This window comes from Calonectris borealis, chromosome 4 (genome assembly GCF_964195595.1).
Source record: "Calonectris borealis chromosome 4, bCalBor7.hap1.2, whole genome shotgun sequence".
Lineage (NCBI taxonomy): Eukaryota > Metazoa > Chordata > Aves > Procellariiformes > Procellariidae > Calonectris > Calonectris borealis.
Window position 1 is genome coordinate 76,233,734 of NC_134315.1, and position 24,781 is coordinate 76,258,514.

The window sequence follows — 24,781 nt, forward strand, 5'->3', positions numbered from 1 at the left end:
TAATACATTATAGACACTTTCATTAGATCAACTAAATGACCAAAGATAACTGGTAAGCTATGCGAGTTCATCAAGTAGATTCCATCTTTGGGGTAATAATATCCAGTTTGTAAGCTCTTTTGTTTAGAGCCTTGACCAAAAGGTTTACGTGCTGAGTACCGAGGCTTAAATAAGCTCTCAGTATGTCTTTCAAGTCAGCAAGAAACAGCATTTAGGCAACCTCAAAATCAGGGTGCTAATATCCAGCTTGCACAGTGCAGTTTCTGTTGTTTCTCCTCCCCAGCACAAGGTGTGATCAAGATGTAGGTTTCATTCAAAACAAAAGTGGAAAAAGTAACTTATGCAGTAAGACAGCTATTGTCCTTGTATAAGACAGCAACAGTCCTTGTATCTTCTACCCCTTCATACTATTATCATTAGCATCAGCCTATCATAAGCGCAGTACGTTATGTACAGCGATGTGCACTGAGACCATTCACTTAACTTCAGCACATGGCAGAGCCATTATGCTAGCATTTTGTAACTAAGATTGTTAGTGGTATGGGAATCTAAAAAATGTTTAAGCTTGTATTATTCAGTTTATATGAAAAAGACCATACAATTCTCATGGTACATCAACAAGATGGACTAGTATGCCAACTAACCTCTATTTTAATATTTAAATTATAACAATACAATAACTAGAAAAGGTCAGTGCTTCAAGTGACAAGTTTTGCCACTTCAATTCCAATATTTTTCCAAAATAAAGATGCAATTAGATCTACACTTGAGCATCAGTAGTGCAATACAGTATCCTTTCCTGAATAAAGGAGCTGAGGTTTATCCACAATAAAAGCTTTAAATAAGGTAGATTGTTGCCATTTATATATCAATTCTGTATGTTTGATATAAAATATATTGGGAAAGCTTAAACTGACTTATACAATCTACATTTGGCTAAAGCTCCACATAAGCAGCATCAGTGGAAATGAACATCAGAGGTGTACTTAATATAAAACACTTTCAAAACTACTCAGCAACAAATGACAGAAGGTTGGCTAAGAATAACTGAACATCTGAGGTGTGTACCAGACAAAAAGAATGGACCCTGTGGTTACTTGCACTATTTTAATTAAGTAAAAGAAATGCAAGATTTAGTCCACTTCCATTTCTCCAGGTGGTTTGGTCTGCTGAGAATTGTCCTTCGCTGGTTCAGGTTTTGTTTCAGTACCGCTCTGTCCGTTCACTGGTCCATTGTGTTCACCATTAGCTTTTGACTGCCCATCATTGGGAGGTTCTATCTTCGGTTTGGGCTTGTATATAATGGGATTACAGAAGCTATCCAATTCCTAGTTGTAACAGAAGTGAGAGAGCAAGTTCATTTGCTGGCACACTAACTGCATTAAACTAGAATGTCTCAAATATGTTTCTGGTTCATAATGACCTGGAATTTAAGTTTCAAGGACTAGACTTTTCAATTCCATCAAGTCTAGAAACTTAAAATAAAACCTTTCACTAGCTAAAGAGCTTCCGATCTGTTAGAAGGTTATGTGGTAATCCATTTTCTGGCAAGCCTGGTGCTTGGGTAACTCGGGATATTTTAAAAAGGCTTACGCAGAGGTACTGCTGTAAATCAAGAGCCAGAACTGAAGAAGAATAAAACTACTGCTCCCTCTGTACGGATCTTTTCATAGCTTTAAAATCTCTGCAGATGTAATATTCTAGCTCAACACGGAGGCCAAAATTTTGTTAAAGAAAAAATTATTAAAATGCAACAAGTACAAAATTTTTTTTTTTACCTTAGATTTTGTCAGTATTTCTGCCACTTTGACAACTGGATCCTGAGTTAGGCTTAGTTTGTTCTGGGCATTCATTTTGCTGTTCAACCAATTCATAGCCTCACTAATGTATTTTTCAACTTTTTCCATCTCAGCAGGATCTAGGTGATCATATTTTTCGTCCTAAGGAGAGAGATATTTATATCATCAATTTATATATGCTTCTCACCCAATTAAGAGTTTCATGGACACATAATAAAATAGGATAACATTGCTACAACCTGATAGAAATAGTTTTTAACAAATGTTTAGTATGAAGGATGACTTTAGAACAACACAGACAGAACACTATTTTTAGTCATTTGAAATTTTGATCTTAAGTGCGCACTGCTGAAGTGCAGGTTAGTAATGAAGTTGCAAGAAAAAAAAGCACCTGAGATTTACTGTAGTTTGATTAACTAACCCCAACAGAGAGTCTTGTAAATTATAGAAACAATGATAACAGCCGTAACTTGACAGATCCATTTCAAGTGGTACAAGTCACCATAAAAAAACGTGACTATGTTTAATTTGCATTCTCATGAAAAAAACATTTTTGCTAGCGATCCCAAACAGTTTTAAAAGTTCTCAGGAGCAAAGGCACAACAGCCATTTTAAAGCAGCCTAACAGATAATCCTATAGGATTTCTTTTTAAAAAAACACAAAAAACTCTACAGCTGAACTCAAACACCCATAATAGTTCATTCTCTAAATAATTTGCTTGTACCTTATTTTTGTATGCTTCTACTGCTTTCATAAGGAGCTGAATCTTCTTTCCCAGTTCATTTAAAACTTTTGGTCTCTCTTCATGTTCCATGTATCTTTCCTGAATAGGCTGTCCAAATTTCTGGAAACATAAGCACAAAGATCTTGACAAAATACAAGTTTACTTTAGTCTGGTCTAAGAATAAAACGCAGCATTGGAAGAAGGGCTGCCTTTAACTCCTTTTCTCACTCATTCAAGAGCTTTATCTTTACATTTTGCTTTAGGGCAACAAAAACAAGCCCAGAAGTTTAAACACAGAAGTAGTGCCTGTCCTTATTAGGCTTAGTATTTTGCAGTTATTTTCAGTGAAAAGAGCATTTGGAACAATGCATTCAAAAGAGAAACAAGGCAGGATTTACATGGATGGTGTAATTTTAAAGTAGTTAGTCTGAAAACTTCTAGTTTTATCCATTGTCTGTTTTTTCCTTCTCTTGAATAATGATATCCAGGCAAGAAGGCAGTTGCCAGGATCTACACTGCTGTTTCCATCAGTTATCCCTCCCCCAAAGGAAATCTGACTTGAGAGAAAACAGTTGCAGCCCAAGAGCTAGAGACAAACCTACTACACACAGAGTAGCTAGCATTCATCAGAATTCGCATTTTTCCACAAGATTATTAAAATCTGAAGTATTTAACGTTTTTTTGCCACTACTAATCAAATGATACAGTGGAAGCTACCGTTAAAGCACTCTTCAGCCTTCATCATTAGATATTAGACCAAAAATTCAGTGTTATGAGACAGCTATAGAAGACCACTGAAAACAGGAAAACCAGAGCATCTATTCTGGGGTGTAATTCTGAATACCTGGGAGAGCAGCTGAACTACTCAAAAGCCTCTTTCAGATTGTAACAAGACTGACAGAAAATTCCGACAGCAATTAATTTTATCGTCACTAGTGACAGTCTGCTTCACTTTGACTGTTTTCAAGTTAGGAGCACAACTGACATTAAAACAAACTGTATTTCTAGTTCTAAATATTACGTTCATTTTGTAACTAAACTACATCCAGATACAACCTTAATGTCCATAGTTAAAAGTTAATGGATTTACAAAACTCACATATGGGTACGCACACACACATCCCTCATTAAAAGAGCTTTGCTTACTTAGCCATATATATTTATATAAATGCTCCCACCCCCAAACGCGCAAACAATTTTTCTAGGAAGTGTCTTAAAACCTTACTCTTAATTCCTGAAGCTTATCCATGTATACTTGTTTTGGCTGGTCCTCTCCATCTTCATAAAGCCAGTTTTCTGTGTCCTCCAACATCAAGGTCAACTTGTTTGAATCCTAGGAAGCAAGTTAGGGATACTCTAGGTTCAGAAGGGAACATGACAAATGAGACTTCTCCCCCCAGCACACAAAAGAAACCCCCCTACTCAAAAAAGACTGTTTCATCAGCTTAAAATATTCAAAGTGATAGTGAAGGAAAACGGTAATTAGCAGACTTCAAAGCCAAGATTTTACAGAATGATAAGAGAGGCAGGACAGCCCTACTAATCTGATTTGCAGGCGAAGTTTATGGGAGTTACATAGCTTCAGGATTGATTTTATAAGGAAGCAGATGCATCTCTTAACATTCTTGCATATCATCTTTACATGGGAAGTTCTGCTTCTCAGGTTCTCTGATAGCAGGACGGAAGAACAGACAAATTTGGACCACTATACATATAGCTGAAGTTAAAATTGTTTTAATTGGACTCTACTGGCTATAAACAAAGATTTTCTCTTTAGTTATTTAGAAATAAAGATCTTATCTATCCCCATAACTTATGTAAGAGGTTGTTTTGAAATTGGTATGGGAAAAAAGCCTCACACCCTTGAGTTTATACTGGAAAGGCGTCTGTACTGCGTTGCTGAGTTGATGACCAGGTAATCCAGAGACCAGACCTTAGAACTGCTGCTGGACATTTGTTGTTTCAACAACTGGTTGCTTGTGTACCAGCCACTTTTATTTAGATGGCTGTTACAGAGAAATGATTATTGCACAAATGTTCTTTCACTGCTGCTTTTGCAGAAGCCCAGTGTACAGCTTGCTTTATCACCTTTACTTGGACTTTTAAGTGGGGAAAGAATCATGTTTCTAAGTTCATGAAATTAGACAAACACAGAGCTACAGACAGTCCATTTCTGCTCATTTTCATTTTATTCGTTCCCACTCACACCATGTAGAAGCTTGTGGTGATCTGTCCTCCTCTCCTGTTCCCACCATAGGATTTTTGTTTTCCACCCACCTGCATCCCAAATCTTTCCTTACCACTGAGAAACTTCTCAGACAGTAAAGAACTCTGCACGCTTGCGTGTCGGATGTCAGGTGTAAGTGTAGTTTGAACTTCACTTCTGTAAAGTTAATCCATTTCATATTCTGAAACAAGTCCAAGAGACCCCTGCAGCCTCTACATAACCCACACTCAAAACTTATAAACACAAAGGAATTTTCTCCAACAGCTGAAACACATAGGCAAGTCTTACTTCTTCAGTGATGAATTTCTCAAAGACTCCACACAGTTTGTCTCTGAAATCATACACATATTCTTCAACAGCATTCTTAGCATCATTTCGTTCTTTCTCAAGCTTGTCTTGCATCATCATCTTCCCCTAGAGTGGAGAAAAGCTTATTTAAAACTAAAAGCATTTCAAGTCTCAAGCTGAATGATTACTCTCTTGAAACTGTACCACAGAACTTTGCAGAAGCCTGATAGTTCATAATTACGGATTAAAATTTTCGCCTTTGTGTAAGTCACCTTCACTGCAGGCAGAACTGGAACGGGGGGAAAATGAGTTTGTATTTGGAAGCTGTTTGGCAAGTGCTTCGTAACATAAATGGATCAGATATCAATTATGATCTGACCACCACAGACAGGACTAAAAGTAAAGACAAGTCTTGACTCTGGTTTGGAAGTCACTAGGAATCATTCTGCCTTATAAACATTATTTCATATTTTATTCTTCAGACTGCCTATCTTTCAGAGAGGAACTTAACACTGGTAGGATCTTCACAGACATGATACCTGGAAAGTTCAGGAAGGATCCTCTGGAAGGGAAGTTTTCTACATGTTGTAATACTTCCCTGCTGATGTAGGACTTGAAGGGCAAAAATGCGATATAATTAAGGACATAGCTTCTGTAAAGCACGAAAAAAACCCATGCAAGTGCTACTCCTGACCATATCAGGTCAGTCAACAACAATGAGCATTCCTGTAACACACTGTGCAGCCTTTACTGGCAATTCTAGGCATTTCCTGCTTAGAACAGAATTGATACTTCGGGTAATGACAGGCTAATAGGTCAGACTCGGACATCTGGGTAGTTAAGTCTAGTGAAACTGTTTAATTTCTCCAAAAACCCCAACAAACCAAAACCTTTTACAATTAAGGACAAACCCCCAAGGAATTCTAAATGAGATAGTAAGTTTATGGTTGCAAATACCTTCTGGATAATTATTTACAGTGACATTAATTTGAGTGGTCATCTGTTTATGCTGCTTACCTCATTTTCTATATAACAATTGATAAGATCTTGTCCCAGTTGTCTATAGAGGCTTGCCTGTATTGGTAGATCAATACTCTTAACTTTTGCTTTAGCCTTTGGTTGGGCTGGATGATCTTGCTTGTCTCCAGAGGCAATCTGTAAAAAGATTTACACTATTAAGAAATTTTCAAGAATAGAAATATTACATTTACGCTCAAAAAAGAGAGACGAAACTAGTACGACAGCTACAAATTATTCATATGTAAATGAAGCACCTAATTATTCCTCTGCTATGCAGAATCACCACTACCTTAGTTTTGAACCAAACTGGTGGAATTTAATTTCTTTAAACATAATGAGAAGAACTATTGAGAAAACCTGTTCAGAAGCTAAGGGCACCGCATATTCTTCCTCATAATGCTTCCTAAGTTTCCCTAGATTCCCTCTTCACTATAAAACTACATTACTTCAAAGTCTTAATCATATGCGACATTGAAAATGCAAGTGCTAAGGTAGGATTCCTAACTTAACCATTTCAATACAGCTGTACTCCTCTAAATACAGTACCATGTCTGCAACTAAATACAGTCCCATTATCATGCAAGATAAATGAATTTGAGAAGGGGGGAGGCAGAAATCTAAGGGAAGCAACATTACATTTCCTTATCAATACTGAATACCAACTTTTGCTTCATTTCCTGCATTTTCAGTTTCCTCATCTGCTTGGTTCTGTTGTTCAGCTTGGCTTTTCTGAATACCTTCATCTTGATCAACCTGCATTTTATCCTAGAAAAAGAGTTACATAACTGAATGCAAACGTTTGCCGTACGATTTAAGACTGATGTCAATTACAGCAGATCACAGATACTATAAGGACTTAAGAATCAATCTTAAGAATTTTTGATTCACCATGTTTAAACAGGCATTTTGATATACTACTAGTATTCGTATCTTTCTCAAATTAAATGGAAATTCTATTTTGCCTGTCCCCCTTGAAATAATTATGATATTGCCATCTGTCCCCTGTTAAAGGGGTACACTAAGCCCTGTGAATACTCCATTTTAAATTAGAAATAAATACATATAAAACGTATGCAAAGAACATTCTAGAAACACACCACCAACACAGGCAATAACAATAGGTTCTCTATGGAACAGCCAGAACTTCGACCTCGTATCATTTTTCACCTAACAAGTGTTTGTAATCCCAAGTGGAAGTAATTTAGTAATTGTAATTGTTACCTGCATCTGTCTCATAAGACCATAAAAATTAGTTCCCGTAGTAGCCTCTTGGAGCACATGACCAACTCTCTTCCCCCCCTGCTACCCGAAATTAAGAAAGTTTCACTGAAATTTCTCTGTAGTTCGCCTACGCCTTATTCTCAATTTAAGGCTCTTAAAGACATCACTAATTACTAGTGCTGATCACTTGATTTAGTTTAAGTAATACAATTCCGTGTTACCATTGCAAAAAACTTTAATAACATAGTAATGGGTAAGTCTAAAGTTTTCAGGATGACTCCTATACTTGGACATCCAGAGCATCAATAAGTAACAAGCTGTAGCAGAGGTCTGAAAGGTCTAAGATTACTTCCATTACAAGGAATTAAGGTTCCTGGATTCACCAACTACATATGCAGGTAAAATAATTTACTGTTAGTTCTGCAAAATACAAGAAAAAGTTATTTAAGGATTTCAAACTCTAGCACAGGTGCATATGTTGCAGTTTAGCTATGTTAATTGATTCAGCAAGTTTTTAATGATAAAAGTTGAAAACAAGAAGGCTACTTTTACCAAATTTACGTTTTGTCACTTCAGAGTAGAAAAAGAAAATCCTCATTTATTGTTCTTACTGTTCACACAGAAAAGGCAAAAACTGGAAGGAACTGTTTTGCTTACACAGAAAAGCTAGAGGGGGAAAATAATATATACACCACAAACCTCCTCCTCAGAGTCGAGGGTATCATCCTCAATAATGAAAGGTAATTGCTGACAAGCACCATTGTAAAACAGAAGATGTGTTAGATGAATGGAAGTACTACAGATTGAAAGCCTGAGGATGGAAATGGTTACTCTTGTACTGAACACAGTGTACTCATCTTCGCAACCTCCACATGCAGTACGCCTATCTCACTAAATGCCAGCTATGTCACCTTCAACCGTTTTTCGCTCGTATACAAACATCAGATGCAGAGCACTTGTCCACAAGGAACTGCATCATGTTTGGCATTTCAAATATGCTCAAATTCCTGGAAAGCAATAAAATATTTAAGGAGTTGCTTATATCAGTTATGTAATGCTAATTGTGTAACCACTTGTTCTAATTCCTGTTGTATATTCAACTAAAGTGGGAAAAGCTACCAAGGACAAATTTTAAAAGATAGTGATAGGAAATGCATTCGCCCCTTCCTTCCTCTAAATAAAGCTGCCAAGTGTTTGCTTTCTGTCCAACCTTACTCCCTAAGGAAACCCTCCCTCAGTATGCCTGACAGCCTGTGAGACTGGTCACTGCAGAGCACTTTGTAATCTCAGAGGACAGGAGTGTGAAGCAGCAGCTTGCCCACTGCTTTATCCTCTTTTTCTCTATGCTATCATCTCTCTCCCCTGTGAGCTGTGACATAACCAAAATCCCAAGCTGTAGAAGGCCACTGCTGGTGTGCCGTACCCAGCTGCAAAGCGCTCCCTGGCACCCAGTCCTCAGCTCTACAGTGTCAAACGTAATAGCTGCCCCTCACTACTCTCAGTGATTACTTCCAGTATGCAGTGCACTATCAAGAAAGTTGATCCTCCTTGCACTAGAATGAGAGAACATAATTTTGTTAATTTCTCAGTATTAGTGACAAAGCTGTTGCACATTGATTTCCAGTAGTTTTCCCCTATGGGCTTACAAGCCAGTTTGTAAGAACTACCAGTACTGAAGTACATAAAGAAGTGCCCTTAGTGAAAGAATGTTTATGAAGAACAAGTTTTCCATATATAAAGAAATACCCTATTTTTTACTCAATGAGAATGTAGTACTTGAGGAAAAACAACCCTTTAGAATTCATTTGTCAACAGATCTCATTAAATATGCTGCCATTTGATAGCAACCCTAGATAATGCTAAGACTAGTAGAGAGATGGTAAAGAACAATGAAGAGTTACTTTTTTTCTTTGGAATCTGGTTTTACATTCTTTTTTTGCTTTCGTAGTGCCACATGTCACCAGTACTTTAACAACAAACATGAAGAAATGTGTTACATAACTGAAGAAATAATTTAAGGGTGGAGAAGTAGTAATTGTCAAAAGCTATACACTATGATTTAATCTCTAATTATTGGCTCTCTTGTCAGAATTACAAGGAGTGAAGGTATTTACAGGTTTACATACCAGCTCATCATCTCTGCCTTGGTTCTTACTTGATGATTCAGTGTCCATAGGTGTGTCATTGTGATCTCCCTCTACGTTCTGCTTCTCTATTATAGAAGCATTAGCCACACTGAAAAGGCCATGAATATTGACGCGCACTTTAACCTTCACTTTGGAATTGTCGCCGTCATGTTGGGGACCAACATTTTGAATAGTGAAACGCCCTTGAAAAAACAAAGATGGTTTTAATTGTTGTTCCAAAAAATAGCAAAAGAGGAAAAAAAAAAAACGTTCCTTGAAGGGTGTTAATTTAAATAGCAACTTCATGCAACTTAAATAAACTATTTGGAAACTTCCTACTTAGCTGTCAATTGTACAATGTAAGCCGCAGCTAGGTAAGCTAAAACTTGGTTCCCCAATTATCATCAGTTGACTGATAATTAGTATGTTTTTGCTTTATCTATAGTTCATAAAAAAGTCAAGATAACACTTCATTAGGTGTTCTACTTCTCTGTTAGCTTCTCTAACCATCACACTAGAGAAATTACTCTGATTCATCCCGAATAGTTTTTCGTCCACATAACTCAAACTTTGCACTGAGAAATAAAATGTTAACAGAGATAAAAGATTCTATTTGAATTTGGTAACATGGATGCACTACACATTCTGGAGAATGAACAGTGCTTATCAAGGCTTCTGGAAGCAGTGAGGTCGATACTTTATTTTGCAACACTGGAAACTGGAGTATAAATGATGCAGACTGTGCACATGTAAAGGAGAATGTTCCTTCCTAAAGATGACAGACTTCCTGCATAGACAGCTAAATAGGTAGCACCAAGTTTATATCCGATTCGTAAACTGGTAAATAAAATTGTGACTTTAAGTTTAAAGACCCTGAGGAGCCTACTAGTAACTGCAAGTAAGGTAGTATTAGCTACCAGGACACTTACTCATACCATCTAATACTTTGGACTCTACTACAGATGCCTAAGTTCAGGAAATGCCTATCTTGTATGTTCTCAGATTAACAGAAAGAGCCATGACAGATACTTGTCTGGAGAGAGAACTGTCTAGTGCTCACAGGTCCTTTGATCTCATTTCTCTGAAAAATCCAGGCTGGCGGGCACGTAAGATCCTTATCCATTTTATAGAGGTTGAAAGAACCAGACAATAGAGCACTAAACTCTTAGTACCTACTTTTTTTAAAGCATTCAGAAACAGTGAAGACAGATAAAATGAAGGAAGTAAATTTTTTTACGGACTGCCAAAAGGTGTCAATGCTGTTTGATAACTGCATCTAAACCACGACGACTGTGCTGAGCCTTTCTAAAGAACCTAGGCTTTCCTGTCTAGGAAAGGAAATATGGAAGTAACATATCTTAAAAAAAGGAGAACCACTTCTCCCATTATCAACAGGAGTTGGGTATGGGGTTTTTATTCACATGTCCTTACCTATTCTGGAATCAGGATAAGGCACTTCATGCGGATGGGTATAGTAAGCTTCCAGGTCAAAAGGCTCTTTCTTGTGAAAAGTAATTACTTTTGAGAATGGAGCAGCATGGTTCTTACTGAAGACTTCACACTCCCTAGAGCAGTAAAATATTAAGTAAGGTTAAACCACTGAGCATACACAATGCATAATCAAAAACAAGGTATGTTAATGATCAGCAGCTGTGCTAACCAAGCAGCTAAATAATTTAGCTTAAGTCGGTTTATGACAAGAGTTGCAGGTTCAAAAGCCTGTAGGTCTCAAAGCTGGACTATGCATTCTATGTCACACTTCTCAAAAATTACGCAACTTCACACCAACATTTTTTCATTAAATGTATTTCCAATCATTAAGCAGTAATGGGAAATCCAGAGGTATAAAGCAAAAAAAAAGAAAATTAAAACTGTTCAAGTGATGACAGCTTCAAAGCCCGAGGCCTGCTCTTTTCCATACCTCAACATCTTTCTTTATATACACAAACACACACTTTTTAGTAGGCACCATACAACTTACCCTGTCCCTTCTTCATAAGATGATTTCCATCTTAACGTTACAGAATAAGGAACGACATCTGTGATGGAAAATTCACGCACTTTAAAAGCTGGGGAAAGAATTGCACACTAGAAAACAAAGACCAAAATTTTATTACATCCATGTAGTCAAATAAATAGCAAGTACAATAATTAATACCTAAGTGCAAAAAGGCTACAATCCATATAGGTCACATGGAGGTCCTGCTTATTGCAGAATTTTTAACAGAAACTTCCTATGCTTGGTAGAAAGTTAACTGAACTAAAGACTTAACTAAATTAAAGTAATAGTAACAGATGCTGCTTCCCCAGTGATTGTCAGTGAAGATATCCAGCAAAGCTTCTGAGTGACTACACAGAAGCGGAACAGTGCAATTTGGGTCATCAAATTTAACAGGTCTCTGACAAGACCATCCTTCTCATATGACACAGCAGCAAATTACCAAATGTAATACAATCATTTCTGACATGGTCACTGTCACCAACCGTTGAAAGAACAAGTAAGACTACATGTTGTTTCAGCTATAGTATCTTTTGCTTTTGGTTAGTTGTATTTCGTTAGTACATGGTGTTAAAGAAGCAATACCGAAGTTTAATTTCAATAACTATACCTGCAAGGCACAGCCTCTTGCAACAGCTTCATCAGCATTTAGCGTGGTGCTTATCTCTTTACAGAAAAAGTTAGAGATCTGTTCCTTCACTGCTGGAATTCTAGTAGCCCCACCTACTATTTCTATACTGTAGATATCTTCACGCTGAAGTTCTAGAAAAGAGAGTGCATGGCCTTAAGTTATCATCAAGATATCAAAAAGCTGTCTTTGGACAGCCAAAAAAAAAGATAGAGTTGTCTTTTTATCTAGACACTATGACAAGCACTGAATATATTCAACGGCCAACAAGATCTTTAAAACCAGATTTGTCATGATGTGCCCTATTCAAACCCTTTGTCCCTCCTGCAGGCTACAAAGTTTTCTAGTTGCATAATCCTGGAAAATGCAGAAGCCAAGCATCAATGAGGACAGCTGTTCTTTAAAATGCATTGTCCATGTGCATCCCCTTTCTGGTGTGCACAAACTCAGCGTGTGTAATTGGGTTTTCTTTGGCAGCCTTGCACTACTGGACAATACCTCACCTCTCCCAAACAAGAACAAAATGAAACCCAAATATACCTCATTTTATGTTTGGTTCAATTTTGGTTGCCAATAAAGAAAAGCAAAACACTTAACTAAAAATATATAATAAATAGTAGACTGTGCTTGCAGGGTAACTTGTTAATTCTGAATTCAAGATACACGTATAAAATGATCTCAAACAACTGTCAGTCCTTGAACAGCTCTGCTCAGCAGTTATTCAGGTTCTTACTTCCTGTATTAGCTATCTAGCCAAGTCACAAAATAAGCATTATTCTTCCCTTTCTTTTAGCTTAAGATACTGGAATTGGGGGTAAAACCTTTCCCTGTGAAAGTCCAATTCTCTCCTTTATACTACATTAGGCAAAAAAAAAAAAAAAAAAAAATTGTTATTTGCACATGCTTCAGATAATTTATTTCAAGAATATACTGCCAAATTCTCAGGTCAGTGAGGACATGTATGTATCACATATGGAACAGGCTGGCCAGACAGTTGTAGTAAAGAATAATAGTTTCTCCCATCATGGTTTTGGTTTGGTTGTTTTGTATTTTTAAATAAAATAATCTTTCAGAGCGCCAACCTTTTCCATTACACAGGGTGAATGAGGGTCAATAAACCAAGGTTGCAGAGTGATATGTGCACTAAATGAGGCAGGAATGAGATCATGCATACATGACAAGCATATGAATGGAACTTACATTTAACTTTTCAGTACTTAGCTTTGCAATTCTAATAAATACAAAAATATATTAAAAAGATAATCATTAAAGAGATCTAGGATAACGGATTACTAGTTACTTTCTGAACCAAAAGCGGCATCTAAATTAACTCCTACTTACTAGCTTGATCCATGGCTGCTCTTAGAGGAGGTTCCACTCTGGACAGAAGGGCAGCACACAACTGCTCAAACTGAGCTCTGCAGGAACAGGGAAAGTGCTTCACATTACAAGACAGCTTAAAGACCACACTTCACTGCACTTCAGTGAAAATAATGCACAGTACCTGTTCATCTTACTGGAGACGTCAAGGTCATTCATGAAGCACTCAATGTTGAGTGGAAGGTCAGAAGCATTTGCACTCATAAGCTTCTTTAGTTTTTCACATTCCTGATACAATCGTAGCAGCGCTCGGGGATTCTCTTTTACATTCAGTTTGTATTTTGTCCTAAATTCTTCAGAGAAGTAGTCTACCAAAGCCTCATCAAAATTCCTGCCACCTATGAAAGGGTCAAAGGTAGTAGCCAAGACCTGCACAGAAGTGAAAGAACAAAGATTAAAAGTTATTATACAATGTTTTAGATACAGGGATAGCTTTCATACAGACTAGTTTTATAAGTTAGCACCTTTAAAAACAGGTTTGATATGGGAAAATTCTTTGTGGTTTTCTCACCATCTTCTATGCAGTTGCCAGACCGAACAACTTAAAAAGAACACTCCTCAATTACTAAGTTTCTGCTCTCCCTAAATAACATACTATCACATCTACCGTTCTATTGTCTACCATGCTGCAGCCCCTACTCAGTTTACTAGCTCACTAAAGAAAAGGCAGAGTAGCATAGCTATTTTGTCATGCTATTACTAGTTTCATGTCATTTACTCAAAACAGAAAAACTCATTATCATCTTCCATATGACTTCAGATGACTACATTTTGCTACCAAGACAAGTTTGCAAAAACATTCAGCCATTAGTAGCTCACAGACAAAAATCTCCAAATCAAGAAGTGAAGACTGTTAGTTTTACTTCATATCCTTCTGAATTTAGATTTTGAACAGTCATGGATGGCAGGGAAAAAAAAAAAAAAAATCACTATAGAGCAATTCCAGGAGTTCAACAATTTCCCATAGATAGGTCAGTTGCACAACTACAATGCTTATGAGACTACAGAGACTATGAGATTATGCAAATATTTCAGTGATGTAACATGACACAACAACTGTGCGTATTGACACAACAAGTATGCATATTGTCAAGCACTTTTCAAAACACACTTAGGGATACTTCATTTCTGCATTTTATAAAAATTGATTTGCTGAAATAGCCAAAAAAATAACAGAAAGTTTTTGTATTTCAGAAATATTTGCTATAGACATTTATTTACTTTCTAAAAAAAATCATCTTTCCACAGAACAGTATTTTGAGTATTGTTCAATTAAATACTTCAGGAATATGGAATTTTACTGTATGACTTAAGAGTACCTTCAGTTTTCCCTTGTTAAAAGCACAGATTGAAACCTGATACGCAGAATGCCCCATATCTACAAAGACCACATTTCTTGGCTTCTCTTCCAAGGCTGGCAGATCTTGCTTGTATATTCCATAGGCTAGTGCAACTGAAAAACACCAACCCACAGAAATTAAGGGAAAGATGTATACAGCCGTAAAGCATGCATTAAAAGCACTACCAAAAGAAAGACACTACTTATGTTCACTCTTTCTAAACACTTCCATTACTCTGCTCAAATAGAACATAAGGGACAAAAGAATCACAAGTTTTAGACCATTATGAGTTGCCACATTCTTTATTTTCATTTCTGTTTGATTTATAGTTTTACTAGTAAATTACCTCCTGTTCATTCATGTAATTGACACTTAAGTATTCTGTTTAACCTAACATCTCTTTTCAACGAGAACTGCATGCTGTGCACCTTCAAAGCACTAACTTGAAGTCAGTAGCATATGCGCCATCATAAATTTAAATTTTTAGATCCAGGATTTATCAGATCGGTTATTTTTGCTTTTGTTTAAGAATTACTGTTCATATATAAAGCAGCTCATCACAAAGAAATTTAACATGTTGAAAACACATATTTCACTGTCAAGGGAGGAAACAGATGTCAAGCGAAGGTTTAACACTACTAAAGCATCACCTTGTATTTCAGTTCTGCTTGTAGCCAAATTAACATTGTAATTTCTGAAACTGTACAGATCAAAATTCAAGCATGCTCACGAGATTAAAAAAAAGTTTTAGAAGACTAGTTTATATGAATCTAAGATTTCAATACCAGCACACATTTGGAAAGTTGGTTGAGACTTTCTAAAAGCAGCGTAACGTATTTCTATGCTCTACCCTAGAATTCACCAAAAGCAGAGGAGGGCAGTAAACAAATTACTTTATAGAAACAACAGTTGTGCCAATGCTACAACTGACAGGATTGCCACAAGTTTCAACTGTCATTATCCCACAGACTCATGCTTGACTTGATTTGTATATTTTGAAAAGTCATACAGTTCAAGTTTTTTCTAAGTATGATCAGCAAGTCTGCTTTCAGAAAAAGCTCCATAAAAATGCAGTTTGTTTAGAAGCAGCTTTTCAAGCATACCTATTAAGTAGTTAAAAATGAAAAATACTTGGATTACACATTTTAAAATTTCCCTTCCATGTATTTCACTTGAAATAAATATTAGCTTATGATAAAAAAGTATTTCTCTAATACTTCCATGAGATTTATTTTTACTCCAGCACACCCATCTTAGAGTAAGCTGGAAAGAAAATTAGAAGACCTCACTACACACCTATGTTAAATAATGTATTTACTGTAATCTTTCAGACAGCTGCAGTTTACATCTGATAATACTGTACTATACTATTATTTAATACCACAGTTGAGAATTTAGGTCAGGTGCACACCCCAGCTGGATCATTAAGAGATTCTGAACCTAGCTCAGGCCTTCCTGATACAACTGCTGTAGCTCCCTGGTACAGCAGAGGTAAGCACAGATATCAGCTTTATTTCAGAAGCAGAGTAGCTATTTTCAAGTGGCTCTGTATTCAAGTTAGCAAACCCAAACGTCTCATAAGTGCTGAAGCCACCCCACCAAAAGAGCTGCTGTGTTTCCAGTTCCCAAGCTGGACTGGGCAGTACTAGCCTGGACAGCTTTTTCCCCAAGCTCCTAATTGTGTAACAGGAGTATGTCATCACCCTCACAGATTCAATAGCCCGAATGGGTATTTTTAAAAAAAAAGTGTTGCTGCCCTTTACCTCCTGTAGTTTCATTCATCAGCTTCAGACAATTTAATCCTGCGATCTGTGCAGCTGCCATTACAGACCTTCTCTCAGCATCAGTGAAGAAACTGGGTACCTGTTTCCAAAAAATAATTACTTAGGATATTATGAAATACGGACTTTTTAATTTAAAGAAGTCAGACTCGCCCATTAAGCAACCCTATAAATTTCAATACCACAAGAAACTGTTATAAGCTAACCTCAGATTAATAAGGTAGCCTGAGTAAACAGCTAGGTAATTAACTTTAGTGCTTATTTTAATTAAAATTTCAAAATATGACAAAAATGAAGTGACTTTCAGAGTTGTTTTAAATAAAGTAGATTTAAGGACCAAAAAAAAAAACCCTGAAAGTGTTTTCTCATATTCTTCTGATGAGTCTTTGATCTTAAAATCATTATCAGTTTCTGAAAACATTTGTGCAGCACAAAGTCAACACAACAAATACTCATACAGAGCCCCAAAATAAGTTACTGCAGAAGTACTATAGTGGTACTGGAACTAAACTTAGTGCTGAATTAAACTGTGTTACAACTGAATCTTTATCCATTTTTCAGTTATCACCTTTACCACAGTGCCAGCTTACAGCGCTACAATATTCAGTTCCACCAAAAATAGCCGAAGCACAATCAGAGCCCATTTAGAAACTGGCTGCAATCAGTTGACATATCTTCAACTTCAGTCAAGCCTAAGACATAGAACTACATTCATAGTCTATTTCTTTCACTACCATTTGTTAGCTACAAGAATCCTTGTTTGTGTGGGAAGTATTCTCTGTAAGTGTCTTTGTATACCATAAGGAAGCAAGGAAAAAGATCAAAGCAGATTTCTAACAGCTGAAGTATACAGCTTTCCAGTTCCCATGTCTCCGTCTGACAGAGAGGGGATAACCCCAATACTTCATGCCCAGACTTCTCACCAGAGCAAGAGCGGAAGTGAAGCGGTAAACAAAGACAATGTGAAAAGCAGACATTTAGGACCTTGCATCAGGAACCTCACCTCTTCTCTTCAAGCTCCCCACCCTACTCCCCCACCATGGGTGAGGACACTAGCTAAAAAAACCCAATGCAAGTAAACCAGCCAAATAAAAAGACCTTTTCAAACAAATGAAAGTGGTTTGGGCTTCTCAAATTGCCAGTATGACACTCAGAGCCATAAAGTTCAGGCAACTCTCAACTACACTACAACCCAACAGTGTTCAACTATGTAACAACGAAGAAATTTGACATGAATTTGGGAAGGTTCTTTGGAACTGAGGAAGATAGGACAGTTCCCATTTGTAACAGGAACTACAGTAATCAGGATTACTATACGTAGCACTTGGAGTTAGCCAGTCTGGATCAGCTTAAGAAGTATGTTCTTTCTGAAAACATGCTCTTGATTTAACAAATTTTCCATCTTCTCCCACACGATTCCAAAAGTATTCTCATTTGGAAAAACCTATAATAAAAGCCCATTTTTGGGAGGGATGCGATTTCTATCCACTACTTGTATCTCTTACCATGGCACCATGGCATAAATGGTACTAGCTTACTTCCAAGTTATCTATAGAAAGAATTGCAATAAATATATTACAACTTACTGAAATCACGCAGTCTGCCACTGGTTTCTTCAAAGCACTTTCTGAAGTCTCTTTAAGTTTGGCCAATAACATTCCTGTAATCTGTTCAATTGCAAACAGTCTCTCTTCATCTAGGTACCTCGCCTGAAACAGAGAATTGCAATTCTGTAATAAATAATTTCAACTTCCCTCTAAGATGTGCAACTTGGGATATTTTTTTGTCATTTTGAGCAATGAGACCCCAGTTTAACACCAGACTCTGGACACAAATAACTCTCAATAAAGTATCAATTGATGCTATGGATTTGTGCTACCTACAACAAACCGTACCAGTTCCGTTTAGCTGAGAATTGTTTTGTGGGAAACCTTAGCACCTGCATTATCTCAAGTGGCTATTCACAAAGCTACAGTATTTTTGTTGTTTGTTTGGGGTTTTTTCATTAAAGAAACAGAACAGAAAATGCATAACGAACATAGAATCACATTTGTCCTAACATGAGCTAAACCCAAGAGTTTTGGTGCAAACCCAAGGGTCACTCAAGCACCTGAGGCAGGGAAGGGGCAAACGAGGCAATTCTAACAGTCCTGCCCTGCTGGGGAAACACATCTGAGTCTTCAGCCTTCATGTGAGGTTCTATGTCCTGAATTCCTGACAGGCTGCCATCTCTCTAGCAATCCCAAACACTCCTGTGCAGGGAAACCCAGAAAGACGAGCAGCAGCTGTATTTACACAGGCAATTAGTATGATATGAGCAGGTATACAGAACAAAAGAAACTCACTTTGTGTGGTATAAAGCCCCACCAGAAACCACCCAAAGTGCACTAAGTGAGGATGATTGGGAGATTTGCTTCAGAAGTGCGCTCCTGATCCAAATTAAAATGCTAAAAGATAGACACATTCAGAGACCAAAGCCAGAAAGCCTGAATTTTAAGAAGAGCAGTTTCCAGCCATTTAGTTTGGAAGCGAATTAAAAATAACTTGTTTGGATTACATCTTCAGAGCGTTATCTTGTTTTCCTGAAACTTGGTCTCTGCATGTCTGTAAGACCTAAACTCAGATAAGACTAATAATCACGCACTGTAATTATATGTGATTTGGAGTTAAATCTAGTAAGGTAAGGTAAAAAGCTACTAATGTGACTATAGAAAACTAATGACGATGAGAAGCCTCCACAGACATCTCAGAGAAAGTACGATACTTGAACAGATGTTACTGCAGGGAATAAAAATGTTCTTCATCTCTTGGTAACAGCAGATTTATGACACTGTCCATTTTTTTCAAGGTGAATGAAACAAACTTAACGTTTTTTGGGGTGACAGCTATTAACATTTTATAGCACCTGTATGGGAGACAATGCAATACCTTTTTTACACTACTTTATTATTAAAAGACATGAGTATGTAACACAGAGCAAGTACTCTAGATCTTCCCGAACATTTAAAGTGAACTAATTACAAGGACAAATGCAGCAAAACCATGCTAAGGCAGGCTCCGTGAAAAATGAAAGGTGTTATTGTACTGGTTATCACCTGACATCTCTTTTCAGGACAAGCAAGAATATATTTAGAGTTTTCTTAAGGAAAATATAAGTCAATTCAAGCAGGAAGTGAAGTTACAAAGGTCTAAAGTGCTCATCTCTACCACTAAAGATATTCTGTGCTTTCTACACAAAGCTCTAACTCACCTTTACTCCTACGGAGCCATTCGGCATCTTCTGAAGCTCATAGGGAAGTTTGGCCCTTTCAGCTTGTATGTAAGGATCTTCAAATGGCCTTCCATGCAGTTTTTTGAAGCCATGTAACGTATTTTTTACATTTGTGACAATCTGTGGAAAAGATCCTTTGTTTTTAATTACCCATGACATGCAGACTATAGAAGAAAGGAACTCTTGTTATGTTGGGCTTAATGCACACATTGAAGACCTGTGTGTCAAGCCCCACACATTTACCGGAATGTAAAGGGTGGGGGAGAGAAAGAAGCATTCATTTTTCCATCTGAGGTCTCCACTAAAAAAATTCAAATTTACTTCCCTCTTTAATACCCATTAGCTTGCTGCCATCAATTTTCACTGTACCTTTTATTTTAGAGGAGCTTTCTGATACAGTATGCAATATTTGAGATCATATTACATATTGTTGCAATGGCTGTCTGCAGGAACAAATGAAGTTATTACCTACATTAACCTTAAATGAAGCTTCAACAAATTAACGCATTTCACTTCCTTTAAAGTTCTCCTCTAATTCAGATCCAATCCGGACATAAAGCCTCCCCACACCTATTCTCTCATCAGTATTTCAACCTAATTACTTTAAGGACAGACTTGTAAGTAAAGAAAGGAACAGAACAAACAAATCCTAACAAACGCAGTATTTAAGCTATCAAAAGAAATTACTCCAGGGTAATCCCCAAGATAAACTAGTCTAGTTTACTAGTCTAAATAGCAAGCTTAATAGCTGGGAAGAGTACTGACAGGATACCTTCTCAACAGCAAAGTTCAGGGGTTGAGCTCAGATAAAAAAATGTAAAGTTTCTCAGAATGAAAGCGATACAGCCACTGCATATACTGACTGCTCATGGGACCACCAGTGGGCTCTATTACCTTTATATCCGCCAGGCAAATTTCCTGTTACCTACTCTCTACACTAAGGGGAAGGAAGTCCTCAGCATGCTAACATGATGCATGGATGCAAAGAAAGAGGGTAAGACCCGATCTATTTTGAATTTGTAGATTCACACTGGCTATTATGAATTTTTATGTGTCTTCCTTCCAAAGGAAGGTTTTCCTAGCTTGCAAGAATTTACAGAGGATTAGAAAATTTTGCTTCTGTTCAAAGTTCCAAATTGAGACAGCAAATTACTAACATGCATTCATTTCACATTGTAAGCAACAACCAGTATCTATACCAAGCTTCCATTGTTCAACTTCAGTTTCAACTTTCCTAAAACATAAGCACAGTATGCCTCCCCACCCCCAATGGAGATGTAATTATGAACTCTATTCTTGCTGTCATGAGTAAGCAAGGAACAAAAAATCTTTTACTGGGGAAGAAACAAGGTTTTCTGTTTCTTCCCATTTTTTACTCTGAATGACAAAACAATGCAGAAATACTGTTTCAATTCTAATACAGGGAATATACTGTTAAAGCAGTAACTATTACTGTGAAATGTACACTTACTGTAGAAAATTTACTTTAAAACAGAAAAATATCAAGTTTATTCATTACTTTTCTTCCCATAGTTCAACAGGAGACAAGTCAGGTAAGTAATAAAAGAGTGTTTGATCCATTTACCTGGCTCTTTGCTGCATTCCCAATGGCCCGGGTCTTGGATCCTAAAGATATACATGCTCTAAGTAAAAACAGAAAGAAAAGAAATTCAGCTTTAAAAGAAAACATCATAAAATATTTCCATGGTACTTTAAAACACTCACAAAAATTAAAGTAGCAGAACATGGATGTGGTATTTAACAGCATTATTGCATGAAGCACTAGAACTTGCAGTGGAATTCTAGTTATTTTGTTCTTTGCAAATTAGTTTAGAAACTTCAAGCAACCGCAATTGTTTTCATAATAATTGCATTTAAGGAATTCTTTAAAAGCTTATGTGTTCTACAGATCCTATCATGAAGGTAAGGAATTAATAGCCACTTTTGGGTCACAGCTTATAACCAAAGAAGCATGTGACGTTTAATTTAAAAACCTGAACTTTACCAGTCAGGTTTTCTTGACTCAACAACCCTGAAGTCTGACAGTACACATTCACACTGTAAGAGCCATTAGCAACAATAATCATAAAACAACAATAAAAAACCCCCACCTAAACCCAAGGTAGCTGAACAGCCCAGTTCCACAAACTGCTGAGCACTTCCCGTGATTGAGGACTACCAGGTACACACTGCAAACAGGCAAAAGGGGGGATGTCTGGGAACAGCTCCCAGCCACCAAGGACTTGGGAAACTCTAGAGTAGTCCATGGCTCCTTGCAGCTTGCTTCTTCTCAGGTTACCACTGAGCACCCCTCTCAGCCTCGCCTCTGGCTCTAGCAAAGGCTGCCCCAGGCCCCCAGCCACCATCTCGCCACCTCACTGCTGCCTTTCGGAACTTTTTTTTTTTGGAAGTCACTACCGCCACACCGTCGCTTTACAGATTTGAAATACAACTCTTTCCCCAAAAAGGAACTGATCTGGCTAAAACCATTCAGTAGTAAACAACAGATACAACCCAGATTTCATACGGTTCAAATTTAATTGTTTAATAAATGCATAAAGGACACTACAGTAGATTGTTTCCTGCCTCCTCTCCATTATCACTACAATGAGGGCACTGTATGTAATTTGATAGTATTATCTAGCAACCTCTTCTGCTATAATACCACACTGAACATGCAAAACCTTCTCCAGCTTTAACTGCTGCAAACAGACAATGCATTGCCCTACTTTTTCAAATATGTAGTTCAGCTTTTGCAAACAGCTTTTACAATTTATAATGTCGCTTAACGCTACAGTTCCCAATTATACTTTGTAGTAATTAAAGAAAAGTCAGATAAAAGGGTTCAAATTTAGAAAGGGTGCAAATGGTTTACAAGACATTTATTTTATGGATAATAACATGCTAATGCTATTACATCACACCTTTTCAGTGTAGGAATTTGACTCTGTTGACAGACAGCATTACTTGCAAATACCCCCCTATGCAGAGCCTGAAGCATCAAGTCAGAAGCTACTCAGCCCACCAGAGCTCCTGCCATGGCTTACTTCAGTTACTCAGTTCCAGCACAAGGGGATGGATGGCTTCTCCCTCCCTTGGCTGGGAAGCAGAGATGTCAGAAAATAAAACATGCTCTCTTTGGCTCCAAACCCTTCAGCTGTATCCAAGACAGCCCTTTAGGAAGCACATCCGCCATAAGGATACAAGTGTGACAACTGAACTGTCTTCCCCACCGCTACCCTCAGCCTGCTTTGAAGTGAGCTTTTGAACGGTACACAGACTTTTCTGAAGGTAGCAAGCAACTCTCTTCACCAGAAGGACATTTCAATCCACTCCATGCATTGTTTTGAAGAAGATGCTACCTCATCATTTTAATTACAGTTTGTGATTACACTAATTACACATGGTCTGAAAAAAGTTACTAAAAATTATGAGCTATCAACAATCAACTGTTTTTCCACAAAACCACAGTGGTGTGGCACAACACTTGAAAGGGCCATTTGCCATGAGTTTAACATGCCCAGCGCACTAGAAATGCACACAACAGACTTGCTGGAGTTCCCAGTTCAGAAAAAGCCAAGTGTCAGTTAACATCCAAAGAGACGCTACGGCCAAAAGCCTTAAAAAGCACAAGTCCTACTGAAACAGATGGCTTAATGGCAGAATCTTTTTCCTTTCTTTCTAAAATACTTGTGCTAAAGCTTTGAAAATGATACACATTTTACAAATGCTAACAATCCCATGCCTTGGATTACAGGATGTAGGTTTTCGGCAAACGACACTACCAAAGGATCACCTGAATGTTTTAACAACTGGGACACTGGATTTATGACTTAGGAGTGCTGTATTAAATTGTGATAATACATATCTTCCATAAGTCTACACCGCTTCTGTCTGTAGCACTGAAGCATGCTTACACTAACGCTGTACTGTTCACAGCAGTATTGCACAGATATCCGAACCAGCTCCAAAACTGGAAGCACTAATTAGCGTTGCCCAGAAAGAGCAATTAGCCCTGTAGAGCACAGCCAGGACTGTCCTATCTTTAGGACCTAACCCAGTATCTTTACATGGCTTAATAACAACACACTGCGCATGAAAGTGTACTAGCTTGTCCAGAGCTAGTCCAGATATTTTTATACCACGCTACACAGACACAACAAACATTAACACTTTGTATTTCTGGGAGCAAGTCCCAAGTATTTGGGACATATCCAATCAACGTTAACTATTAGCTAACTTCAAGTATCTAAATGACGCAAGCACCTCTATAGGAACATGTAAATGTTACAACAGAGTTCATTTACTGTGTTGCTATGTGTAATAAGCAGAGAAGTTTTGATGATTTAAGAGTTAGATCTGCCTACATCACTAAAATCCTGTTTGAAGTAAAGTTTAATCACTATGATAAACTTACATAACAGTAATAAACCTGTTAGATTTCTACATACTTTTTTGGTTTGCCTCAAGACACTAGCATTAGAAAGGAAGTTCCTCATGTTCTCCTAGATTACATTTTGGAAAAACAGATGAAAAAAGCCAGGAAAAAAGTCACTTCAAGTGAGGTAACTACTGCCATTACATATCTGTGCACTCCACATGCTATCTTGCTAACTGTGCTTTAAACCCCCTTCATAATCACTTCATAAATGTCTTGAAAGTAGTTACTCAGACATTAATGTGAAAAATATTAAATGGAAGCCTACGTGAAGCCTACCTGCAAAGAAGGCACTCCAAGAATAGCTAAGAATCGGAAATGCTCTTCATCATAAGGGGACAGAAAACTGCAGCAGCCTGAGGATTCTTTGGGCAACAATTTCAGGGGGCTCCTTGCACAGAATTTGAAAGGTCCCACAATTTCAGTTCTCATAGAACATGCACAAGGATAATGCCTTTTTGAGAGTTAATGCGAGAAGTATACTTTTCTAAGTAGTAAAAACAATTTTAAAGAGTATTCCCATTAATACACAGTATGC

General features: G+C 37.4%; 1 protein-coding gene across 3 annotated transcripts in view; it reads right to left on the reverse strand.

The window, feature by feature from the left end:
* The window catches only part of HSPA4L (heat shock protein family A (Hsp70) member 4 like), a 26,268-nt gene continuing 1,487 nt past the window's right edge, over nt 1-24,781 (reverse strand). The window contains exons 2-20 of one of the 3 annotated variants that reach the window (XM_075150195.1): nt 21,391-21,448; nt 19,785-19,925; nt 18,121-18,243; nt 16,517-16,616; nt 14,733-14,866; nt 13,538-13,782; nt 13,375-13,451; nt 12,016-12,167; nt 11,388-11,494; nt 10,838-10,971; nt 9,407-9,609; nt 7,980-8,027; nt 6,723-6,824; nt 6,057-6,194; nt 5,040-5,165; nt 3,750-3,857; nt 2,525-2,644; nt 1,779-1,940; nt 1-1,328 (exon numbers count right to left, since the gene is read on the reverse strand). In XM_075150195.1, coding sequence (XP_075006296.1) covers nt 1,134-1,328; nt 1,779-1,940; nt 2,525-2,644; nt 3,750-3,857; nt 5,040-5,165; nt 6,057-6,194; nt 6,723-6,824; nt 7,980-8,027; nt 9,407-9,609; nt 10,838-10,971; nt 11,388-11,494; nt 12,016-12,167; nt 13,375-13,451; nt 13,538-13,782; nt 14,733-14,866; nt 16,517-16,616; nt 18,121-18,243; nt 19,785-19,925; nt 21,391-21,448 — 2,473 coding nt within the window. In that variant the 3' untranslated portion in view covers nt 1-1,133. The remainder of the gene's footprint in view (nt 1,329-1,778; nt 1,941-2,524; nt 2,645-3,749; nt 3,858-5,039; nt 5,166-6,056; nt 6,195-6,722; nt 6,825-7,979; nt 8,028-9,406; nt 9,610-10,837; nt 10,972-11,387; nt 11,495-12,015; nt 12,168-13,374; nt 13,452-13,537; nt 13,783-14,732; nt 14,867-16,516; nt 16,617-18,120; nt 18,244-19,784; nt 19,926-21,390; nt 21,449-24,781) is intronic. The other 2 variants (XM_075150196.1, XM_075150197.1) reach the window with 2 other exon arrangements.